At 34.6% G+C, this 12,601-nt stretch overlaps 1 protein-coding gene across 1 annotated transcript in view; it reads right to left on the bottom strand.

Annotated features, from left to right (window-relative positions):
- The window catches only part of LOC115840646 (disintegrin and metalloproteinase domain-containing protein 18-like), a 90,307-nt gene that overhangs the window by 10,075 nt on the left and 67,631 nt on the right, over window positions 1-12,601 (bottom strand). The window contains exons 17-19 of the mRNA XM_060291642.2: window positions 9,511-9,694; window positions 4,566-4,646; window positions 1,343-1,457 (exon numbers count right to left, since the gene is read on the bottom strand). Coding sequence (XP_060147625.1) covers window positions 1,343-1,457; window positions 4,566-4,646; window positions 9,511-9,694 — 380 coding nt within the window. The remainder of the gene's footprint in view (window positions 1-1,342; window positions 1,458-4,565; window positions 4,647-9,510; window positions 9,695-12,601) is intronic.

Genomic DNA, 12,601 nt, shown 5'->3' with positions numbered 1-12,601 from the left:
ACCAAAGGAATGGAGATCTAGGTATTGCTCAACAAAGAATTCAACGTAATCGTTCTAGAGATGCTCAGAGAACTACAAGAGAGCCCAGATAAGCACTTTAACATTGCTCATTTTTAAACTGGGTTGTCAATTTTCATACTGTTGAGTTTCAAGAGTGCTTGGTATATTTTGAATACCAGTCCTATATCAGATATATGTTTTGCAAAGATGTTCTCCCAGTTTCTGGCTTGTTTTTTTCATTCTCTGACTGTCTGTACAGAACAGAACTTTTACGTTTTAATCAAGTGCAAGTTACCAATTTTTTCTCTTATGGATCATCTTCATGCTGCTGTATCTGAAATGTCATTCTCTAAGGGCACTTAGATTTTCTTCTGTTATCTTCTAGGAGATGCACACTTTTGTATTTTGTATTAGGACTGTGATCCTAATATTTGAAAGTTATGAGGTCTGTGCCTAGAATAATTCTTCTGCTTATGAATGTCCAGGTGTTCCAGCAAAATTATACAAACACAAAAATAATTTTATAAATGGATATGTATGAATTGATTTGGGCCATGTAGTCCAGTAAGAATAAAATACCCATAAAATACAACTTGCATTATCTTTTATTTGTTTTTTTGGTTTAATTGCCGTGACTACGACTTCCAATACTATGTTGAATAAAAGTGGTGGGCGTGGACATCCTTGTCTTGTTCCTGTTCTTAGAGGAAAAGCTTTCAGCTTTTAACCATTGAGTATGATGGTAGCTTTGGGTTTTCCATATATGGGTTCTACTATGTTGAGGTATAGCCCCTCTATACCCACTTTGTTGAGAGTTTTTATCATAAATGGATGTTGAATCAATGAACAGCCACTTGCTGTTCGTGGAAAAAAGGGAAAGTATAAACCTGTACTTCATCACTCAAAATGTGATTTACTGTTATTTCCTAATAAATGTGTATACTTATATTTTGTCATATGTTTTTGTCTAAATTTCATTCAGAATAAACACTTTATCCTACAATTGTTTTTTAATAACCTACAAAGTTTTTAATAGCACGGGATGCAAACAACTTACATAGTGTTCATTCGTCCATATTTGAATTTGTTTTGCATTCATGCTATGACATTTATTGAAACTTAAGAGTACCATATTCTATCTTAGTAACCGAGATGATCAAAACTGGGTTTCTCTGAGGAAACCACGTTACAAATACTATTTAACACTGATTTAATGAAAGCCGCTATTCAAGGTAACTCTATTAATTACTCAGGAGATCATGAAAGATTTGACTCGGCAGTATATTTCTTTAATTATTTCATAAAGCATTCTATTTTTTTTTAAAGTTTAATTTCTACTCACCAGATTTATGATCATTTCCATCATCAATACTTCCTCCCGGTGAACCAATTTGTAATTCACAATCTGGAGGCCTATACCCAGGAAAGCAATGACAATTGCCTAAATTATTACATATCTGAAACAGAAAAACATATAATCACTAGAAATCATGGTAGTCTTTATATGTCATATAGAAATACATTCAAAATAACAAAATCACTGTTTTTCTGAGTTTATTAAGACTACATAATGTGAGAAATAGGTTAGAAAAAGTAGTGAAAAATTTGGCAGTATACTAACAGTTAATGCCAGAATCACTACCCTGCCCGATAGTATGTTCCTGGCCTTTAATTTTCTTCTTCTCTTTTTTTTTTTTTGCGGTACGCGGGCCTCTCACTGTTGTGGCCTCTCCCGTTGCGGAGCACAGGCTCCGGACGCGCAGGCCCAGCGGCCATGGCCCACGGGCACAGCCGCTCCGCGGCATGTGGGATCCTCCCGGACCGGGGCACGAACCCGTGTCCCCTGCATCGGCAGGCGGACTCCCAACCACTGCCACCAGGGAAGCCCCTGGCCTTTAATTTATACACAAAAATATCGTGATAGAATTGCCATCAATTGACTTGGCCACTTTAATTTATTATCTTAGCCCTTTCTTTCAAAACTTAATACTGTTGATCAACCATTTGTATTTCATTTTTATGTGAAAAATTTTCCAATATAAGAAAAGAAAAACATAGATGCCAAAAATAATTAAAAACGATAGAAAAAAAACTTTATGATAAGTTTGAATTGCTAGCAGTTTATATTCAGTGCAGTTTCCATGTTATTTATGCTTTTACATTTCAATAGCTTAGTGTCAATTTTCATTTTTGAGTAAAATTTTGTAAATTCAAACAATTAAAATGCACAGAACTAAATGTGTCTTCACCCACTAATTAAGTCCCTCTCCACTGCTAAGCATATTCTGTGTTATGTATATTCACAGATAAACATGTACGTCCACACCCACAAACACACATTAACACTCATTCCCAGGTTTTTGCCAAACAAATATCACTAATGTTATGTTATGAACGTATTCCCATACCTGAAGGTATAAATATAGGACTGGCACATTTAAAAAATAGATGTAATATTCAAAGATATGGATATTTCCTATAATTCTGCTACAGATATTGTGTTCTGCTCATGTACACTGACAGCGCTAAATTGTTGTGTTTAACGATTATTGAAATTTTAAATCTCTTTTCCCTACATATCAAAAGGGATTTCAATAAAATGAGTTTGAATTATAATCTTGAATTCCATAAAGTGTTCTTCTATTGTACATATCAATACCTCTGTTTTTTGATATTTAGTGCACAGGTGATAAATATTTTAATATAAAGTTTTGAAATTAGGACTACAGTATCGTTTATTTATTATCTCAAACCTAATCCAAAATTTTTCCCTTGTCCTGAATTAATTTACAATTATCTAAGCAACATAAAGCAACAGAGGTTACCATCATTGCATTTTGACTAACTTAATGAAAGAAAAAGATGGCCAGCTAGAGCAGAAGCAATAACCTAATAAATAATATTATTAAATTTTATATTATTAAATTTTATTAAATGAAGAATGACATGCTATTTCAGACTGGATGTGTAATTTGACTTCCTAGTAGAAAAAATGAAATGAAAAACACATACCTTAGACACTTGTCAGCAACATTTCTAAGCTCAGAAAACAAAGAAAAGTAATCTCACAACATTCGGCACAAGGTAAAAGGAATTAAACTAGCATCACGTTTCTCTCTGGCAGGACTGAAAGCAATAGGACAGTCCAACAGAGCTTACAAAGTTTTGGGAGAATGGAATTAAAATTTAATAGCTCTGTGACAACAGAGGGATTTTTAATGTGGAAAGGCAACATTTTTCCATTGTTGATACATGGGACCTCCTCTAAATGAATACCTCCCACATACATTTTTCTTTACTTTTTGAAAAAAGTGGTATTCCAGTACCCTACTCCTCCCATTAAAGTAGACGGACAATGTCATGTTAGAAAGAACATTTATCTAGAATATCAAATCTAAATAGATTATAATTTCCCTGTAACATAAATTTTAGAAAAAATTAACATAATGCATAGAATATCTCAGGAACATCAAAGTCAAAGTAGCTACATTTTGGATGTGTTGTTTTCTTTTTTTCTAAAACTTTGTATTGTAAAATAAGATGTAAAAAACCTGGTCTTACTGTCGTGCTCATTTCATAATGTATAAAAATATCAAATCACTGTGCTGTACTCCTGAAACTAATATACACCTGAAACTAATATAATATTGCATGTTAATTATTACTAAATAAAATGTATCAATAATCTATAACTTTGGTTTGAGATTTTATAAAAAATATTAAGGCTGAAGGCTTAAAAACAGATAATTGAACAAAGGAAACCAAAAGATCAGACCAATAATTATAAGTATAGAAAATAAAAGACAAAACATGAAAATGTAGCTATCCTTTTTGTTTACAGCTCATAGAAAGTTAAAGACAATGCAGCAGCACTTTATATCTTCTAAAACCAATCAATTAAAAATTATAAAATTGAATACTGATAAATTTGGTTAATTTGGGATCATTCATATAATGTTGACTAAATCATACACTAATTTTCTTTTAGGAAAATAGTAACACAAAGAGACCCAAATTATACATTTTAAGAAGTAAAAATTAAATATAAAAGTAACTACAAGTCTGTATTACCAGATTAAAACAGATAAGCAATTGAGAAGAAATAAAATATTTTTTGCAGGAGGATATATTTTCTATCAGAAACCTCTTCATAAGAACATCAGAAATTCTCTAATATGTTTTTTAAGTATACCTTCTGTAAAATATTATATAGCCATAAGTTTTAATTATGCAGAGTATGAGGGAGAACAAATATGTTCACAATATAAGTAAAATATGCATTTATTTGCATGGGAAAATAATAAGTGTTTTTTATTTGAACATGTTACCAATTCATAAGTTGTGAGTGCTTACAATAAATTCAGTACACACATAGTACAATTCACTTAATAGTTTGGATTGGTTAGAAATCAGCTGATTTTCTTTATATTAGTTAGCTATTCTTAGGCCGGGTCTGTTTAAAAGCGACCTAGGTTTTCAATTCTCCCAAACAGTATAGATTTTGACTTTGAAATACCCACAAAAATAACATGAAATTTAGAACTACGGAAACAAAAGTAACTTACCCCATTTCCTCTGCATTTTGTAGTGGCATTACAATTATACCCCATTAAAGGAACTTCTTTGCAGGTTTTATTTATACAATACTAAAACAGAACAAACAATACTTCATAATTATTCACAAATTTGATGTGAAGAAAGAATTAACTACTTGCTATATACGTACAAAAGATGCTCTTGTTGAGACTTTTTATTATGTATTACTTTGATATTGGTACAAAGATTCTGGCATTCCAATACAAAAATAAACAATAATAACTTTAAGAAACCCCCCCTGAGAGTGCTTGCCTTAACATAGTTTATGTAATAATGTCATATAATTTTGGTTTTGATACTTACAATTGGGAATTGAATTGAGAATCACCATCAGGGGAGTTAATGTTCTGTTATGAATAATTGGTTAGATTAATATTAATGATTTGTCCCCTCAAAAACTGAAACTGGAACATAATTTATTAATTTAGTTTGGGTTTTAAATATAAATTAATATTTTGGATTATAAATTATCATGAATCCCTGTTATAATATTGATCTGAATAATCCAGCAAGAGAAATATTTTAACTTAATTTGGATCCACTGCAAAACCCTTCTTACGTCAAAGTGGGTAATCCAGTGGTAAGTTACTCACTTTTTCCCTCATTTACCTTTTTCTGTTTTTTAAACTAGGCTCCTAGCTTATGTTCTTTTGACTTCTTTAAAAATATCAGCATAGGGCTTCCCTGGTGGCGCAGTGGTTGAGAGTCCGCCTGCCGAGGCAGGGGACACGGGTTCGTGCCCCGGTCTGGAAGGATCCCACATGCCGCGGAGCGGCTGGGCCCGTGAGCCATGGCCGCTGAGTCTGCGCGTCCGGAGCCTGTGCTCCGCAGCGGGAGAGGCCACAGCAGTGAGAGGCCCGCGTACTGCAAAAATATATATATATATATATATATATATATATATATATATATATATATATATATATATATATATCAGCATAACATACGATGAAATTATTGAAAAGAAGAATATATCAAATAAGAATGAAAATTAGCATTTTGCAATTATTTTCTGAAAATTTACACAGAGCCAATGAGTAAAATGACATTGCGTATGCCAGTCTACTTTTGCCCTTTCTCTTCAATATAATACTGGAAGTTCTAGCCAGAGCAATGAGGCAAGAAAAAAATGAAAGGCATACACATTGTATAGGAAGAAGTAAAACTATCTCTTTGCAGATGATGTGATCTTATATGTCAACTCTAAAAGCTCCACATACACAAAATGCCTGTTAGAACTAATCAAGGCTTCACTAAAGCTGCAGGATAAAATATTAACATACAAAAAGCAAATACATTTCTTTAACAATGAACATTCTAAAAGGGAAATTAAGAAAACAATTCAGTATAGAATAGCATCCACTATTATTAGACAACTAAACTTAACCAAGGAGCATACACTGAAAACTAAAAAGAAATACTGAAAAAATTTTTAAAAAGAACAACAGAAAAATAGAAAGCTATCCTGTGTTCATGGACTGGAAGATGTAATATTGTTAAGATATCAATACTATCCAAAGCATCTATAAATTCAATGCAGTCTATCAAAATTCCAAAGACATATTTTTTTCATAAATAAAAAGTCCATCCTAAAATGCACATAGAATCCCAAGAGACTCTATATCAAGGGTCCCCAACCCCCAGCCTGTGGACAGGTACTGGTCCCTGGCCTGTTAGGAAAAGGGCTGCACAGCAGGAGGTGAGCAGCAGGCGAGCTAATGAAGCTTCATCTGCTGCTCCCCATCGTTTGAACTACAGCCTGAACCATCGCTCACATTACCGCCTGAACCATCCCCCCCATCGCTTGCATTACCTCCTGAACCATCCCCCTACCGCACCCCCCCATCTGTGGAAAAATTGTTTTCCATGAAACCAGTCCCTGGTGCCAAAAAGGTTGGGGACCACTGCTCTATATAACCAAAACAGTGTTATAAAACAACAACGTTGGAGGACTCACACTTCCTGATTTCAAAACTTACTACAAAGCTACACCAATGATAACCATGTGTTTCCGGCATAAATTCAGACAAATTGACTAATGGAATAGATTATTTATGGTCAAGTGAATGTACTTAATGCCACTGAATTGTAAACTTGAAAATGGTTAAAACTGTAAATTTTGTATAATGTATATTTTATCATATTTAAAGAGTTAAAAAAAAAAAACTTGCACAGAGGCGTTTGGCACTCTTAAATCTCCTAGATAGTCATGATCAAAGTCTCTGGCAATTTTGAAACATTTTCCAAAATTCTCCACCTAATTTTTTTTTTTTTGCGGTACATGGGCCTCTCACCGTTGTGGCCTCTCCCGTTGCGGAGCACAGGCCCCGGACGCGCAGGCTCAGCGGCCATGGCTCACGGGCCCAGCCGCTCCGTGGCATGCGGGATCTTCCCGGACCGGGGCACAAACCCGTGTCCCCTGCATCGGCAGGTGGACTCTCAACCACTGCGCCACCAGGGAAGCCCCTCCACCTAAATTTAATCATTTGTGCTTCCTCATTCCTATCAAGCTACACCAGCTAACACAGAATAAGGGAAAATGTACTATCTTTACAAACGCTAGTTTTTCTTATGAATCTAGACTTCTCAAATACCATTAATGTATTTCCACATACTGTTTTTTAGATGATCTGGATGAAATAGAACTATATTCCCAAAAAAGAAAAATCACATGGTTATATCAATTAACACAGAAGAAGTATTTGACAAAATTCAACACCTATTTATAATGAAAAAAATCTGAGTGAACAAGGAGTAGAAGGGAACTTTCTCAACTTTCTTAAATGTCATATTTAAACCTACAGCTAATAAAGTAGCTGATGGTAAATGACTGGAAGTTTTCCCCTAAGATCAGGAAGAAAGCAAGGGTGTCCACTCTCAAGACTCTTATTTAACATAGTACATGAAGCTCTAGCCAGTGCAATAAGCAAGGAAAAACATATATGTGTGTAGACCATAAAAGAAAAAAAAAACTGTCTTTATTTGAAAATGAAGTGATTGTCTACAAAATTCTAAGGACTCTACCCCCAAAAAAGTTCTAGAACTAAAAAAATAATGCAGCAAGGTTTGGGGTACAAGTTCAACACATAAAAATTACATTTCTATAAACATGTGAAAGGTGAAATTAAAAACACAATATCACTTATACTTACTCCAAAGTGAATAAAGTGCTGAGATACAAGTCTAACAAAAGATGCACAACACCTGTATCTTGAAAATTATAAAATGCTGATGAAAGATATCAATGAGCACTTAAATAATTGAAGAGGCTTATCATATTCATGGATTGGAAGATTAAATGTAGTAAAGATATTCGTCCTTCCCAAATTAAACTATAGCTTTAACACAATTCTTATTAAATTTCTGAAAAGTTTATTGTTGTCTCATATAAGTTTATTTTACAATCTATATGGAAAAGTGCAGGGCTAAACTAGAATAGCTAAAACTATATTTTGAAAGAAAAATAAAATGAGAAGAATCACTCTGCTTGTTATGAAAGCTTACTGAATTGCTAAAGTAATCAAGAGAATATGATACTGGTGGATGGACAGACATGCAGATTAATTTAACAATCTAGGCAACCCAAAAATAGACCCACAAAAATATACCCAATTTATTTTTGACCAAAGTACAAAAAAAATGAATCTCAACCTAAACCTCACACGTTATAAAATAAACTTAAAATTAAACAAAGACTTAAATGTAAAGCACAATATTATACATTTTTAGAAAAAAAACTGGGAGAATATCTTCATGACCTATGTTTAGATGAAGGGCTTTTAGACTTGACACAAAAAGCATGCTCTATGAAAGGAAAAACTGATAAATTGACATCATGAAAATCAAAAGCTTTTGCTCTGTTAAAGTCTGTGAAGAGGGTACAAAAAAAGCTATAGGAGAAAATATTTGCTTTTCCATATGAGTTTCTCCATCACGTACCTTGCTTCAGCAAAGCAAGCAATCTGAGAAGGCAGGAGAAAGACAGAGAGAGAGAATGCAAAACAGAAGCCACTGTCTTTTTAAAATTAATCTTGTAAGTGACATTCCATAACCCTGCCATATTATCTTTCTCAGAAGCCAGTCACTGTATCCAGAGCACACACAAAGGAAGAGGATTACACTGAGGTGTGAATACCAGGAAGTGGGAGCACTGGAGCATTTTAGAAGCTGTCGACCACAAGAAGCAAGTTTCCAAGGGAATAAAATTGCTGAACTCAGATATAAGAACTAGCTAATTGAGTAACCATTTTAACGTTTTGTTTTATTTTTAATCCAGCAAGTAAGTACTAAATGCCATTTACATGAAACACACTGATTTATAACTGCTGCCTTATGTTTTCTGAAATGTGGGCACTCATACTTCCAGACTGACTCACTATGCCTCTGAACCATTTGTGTTCTCCCTTTATTTTTTGACTACATGAATAGTACTACATGTATGTATGAGCATAAGCTTGTACATCACTGTAACTGTGGTCTCCCAGTACAGACTTCTTGTTTGGTTCTCCCAAATTCCTCAACACTTATATTTTGACCATACACGTAAGCAGAAGAAATATGAAAGCTCGATTATGTTTCTTTGTGAAGCAGGAAAAATTAAAAACTCAAAATTAGAATTTTATGATTTAAAACCATCAGAATTCAAAGACCTAAAGAAAATCACCTGTCAGTTAGTGGAATCTTGTGCTTAAAAACACATCTTCTCACATTAGGACTGATGACAGATTAACCCAAAAATCAACGTGATGGGATAACTGAGGCTTAGTTTAATTATCTTTTCAGTATCATTTAGGAAATAAGTGGCAGCACCAGGTTCAAATCCACTTTGTGTGATTGTGAAAGTCATCACGGAATATAGCGTCTGATAATTACATAATTTAGCACAGATAAAGATAAGTGAACGTGTTTTGTTACCATTTGTGGACCACACACAGTGCCATCAGCCACATAGGCATAATCTCTTCCACCTGATCTCACTGATGACCCAATAGTTATGCATACATGTCCTTGAGTAGATGAATAAACTGCAGATCGAACATCACTTTTGTAAGTAGTATTATGTGGCCAAACACAAGCCAATTTTCCACAAAGAACATCCCTGGAAAGGGAAAGCAAAAAATGTCTTACCGTGTTGTCTTTTAATGAAACAAAGTTTTAAATAAGTATTGTATTATATAAACTGTAATATGTTGTTTAATTGATAGTAAAAAACCAGAAAAATGCCACAATGACATTATTTTATGGTGCACAGCTAAATGTGAAACAATTAATTAGCACTGTAGCAGAATTGAAAACTACACACTGAACTCAAATGTTCAGACCTGCCTTCATTTCCTATTTTAGAACTCAGTTGGGAAAATTCATCACCTGCTCCCACTTTGCTAAAGCTTGACTAGTCTTCCTATTTCTTACCCAACATTTGTTGACAGTGGCTGACTTCATCTATTTACACTTTGCGTATCTTTTGAGCCCCTTCTGATTATGCTCATGGTACCTGCCATGATCTTTAGTCAGTAAATCTATTTAGTACACAGACACTCCGTTTCAATCCCAGGATTCTTCCAACGTGCTGATATTTCCAGTCATTCTGCACTCCTCTCTTAAGAATTCAGAAACTTTTAGATCCCATTTTTTGGCATAAGCATACCAAAGTTTATTCCATAGACAGTTTATTTAGCCATTTATAATCTATCATTGGGTAGAACGCTGGCTTGTCTAAGAGACTTCCAATAGTCCTAGTTTATGCCCTGGAAAATCAATCGATGTCACTTCTTGCTCTTGGAATCACTCAAATCTATCAATTCTTATCCTCAGTGGAAACAACGATTCTTAGTTATTGATATGTGTCTGTGGAGCATGCCATTATTATCTCTCCAAAAGTCTTCCCTTCAGAAATTTCATCCACTTGTCCTAAAAGACCATGGGGGGCTTTTTTCTCTTCTTTTCTTTTCTTTTTTGCCTTGTGGCTTGCAGGATTTTAGCTCCCTGAGCAGGGATTGAACCCACACCCTCTGCAGTGAAAGCACAGAGTCCTAACCACTGGACCGACAGGGAATTCTCCATGGGGTGGCTCTTTAAAATCACAGGGATTAGCTTAATAGCATCAAGAAGTGAAGACTGAAATGAGAGTGGGATTCAATACCCAAATCTCTTTCCAAGTTTTTCTCCCCTCCAGCTTAATTTTTCTAGGTTTTCAGATTGAAATAATTCTTTTGATGGTTGCTCTATTCTTTTTCTATGGAATATATCTTAAACCAATTTTGCATGGTAGGTCTTTTTCTAGCCTGGCTATTGAAATACAAACTCTTCCTCCAAAGTCTGTTCTCTCAAAATTTGCATTTATGGTTGAATTCTTGGAACTGGCACAATCTGCTTAAAGCAGATGAATTGAGCTACTGAATTCCAGTCTCATCTAGTGATTTTATTTTGGGAAAATTCACGTACTATTAGCATCTCAGATGAAGTCCAGATAGGTCATGCCTGCTAACTTTCACAGTTCCTTCCACCTCTCCTTTTCCTTCTTCCATGGTAGTCTTAGACCAAGGATGACACACATGCCTCTGGCCATCAGAGAGAAATTAAGTGTGGCTGATTTACCACCATCTCCTGTCTCCATTGGCATCCACTGTGGTGTAACTCAGTCTGCCTGATCACTGGTGCTCTCAGTTGGTATCTAACAAAGTGTGGCTGATTATACTTTGCTTTGCCTTTTAGAGATAATCAGGGTCTCTTCATGAGATCTCACTTCGTTCATTCATTCATTCATTCATTTTGTGATTCCAGAGCTCCTCTTTTAATCCATTAGTCCTCCTGTGTTGGGGCATGTGGGAAATTCCGCATTCTCTGCACGTCATACTTAACCCATAGTAAACTCATGTGGAGGCAGGTGGTGGAGGACACTTAGTCCCATTGAACTCGACACCTTCTTCGGCCATTTATAATCTTCATAAAGGAACCAAGTTGTTTTTCAACCATGCTGAGTGTGGTGCTTACCTAAGGCTTTTACAGTTTTTCTGACTATGTCCCGGAGGTTAAAGAAAGTCCTACTTCTCCCTGGATCGCCTGACTTTAACTGAGTCTTTTTATATCCTCTTCCCACTCTCTTAGTTCTTGAATTTGACTCTGTTACTATTCTTTAAACCACTTCCAGGTATAATCACCAGCAAAAAACGGTACCTATGTGTAAAACTTGATGAGTTTGGGGATAAGGACACGCCCATGAAATTACTAGCATCATCAAGGACATAAACATATCCATCACTTCCCAAAGTTTCCTCCTGCCCTTTGTATTATAATTATTATTATTTTCTGTGTGCTAAGAACAATTAACAAAAGATCTACCCTCTTGGAAAATTTTAAGTATACAATGACATATTTTTAAAGCTATGGGAACTAAGCTATATAGTAGATCTCCAGAACTTATTTATCTGCTACTGTCATTTTCTAGCTTTATTGGGGTATAACTGAAAATAAAATTATGTTATTTAAAGTGTACAAAGTGACGATTTGATACATGTATACATTGTGAAATGATTCACCCCACTGAGTGAATTAGCACATTCTTCATTTCACATATTTATCCCATTTTTGTGTGTGAATATGTTTAAGTTCTGCTCTCTTAGTAAATTTCATTTATACAATAATTATATAATAATTGTATTGTATAATTATATAACAATTATATAGTGTTATCAACTATAGTCACCTTGTTATACATTAGATCCTCAGGACTTATTCATCTTATAACTGAAAGTTTGTACCCTTTTACCAACTTCTCCCTAGTTTCCACTGGCAACAGATTTTCTACTCTGTGTTTCTACCAGTTCATTATTTTTTATTTTGAATACACATATAGTTGATACTACTCAGTATTTGACTTTCTCTGTGTGTCTCATCTCACTTAACATACTGCCCCACAGATTCATCCATGTTGTCACAAATGTCAGGACTTCCATCTTTTTAAAAGCTGAATATTCCATTGCCTGTATTCCACATTTTTGATCCA

The sequence above is a fragment of the Globicephala melas genome, chromosome 21, assembly GCF_963455315.2.
Source record: "Globicephala melas chromosome 21, mGloMel1.2, whole genome shotgun sequence".
Lineage (NCBI taxonomy): Eukaryota > Metazoa > Chordata > Mammalia > Artiodactyla > Delphinidae > Globicephala > Globicephala melas.
This window is presented reverse-complemented; position numbering and strand designations above follow the sequence as displayed.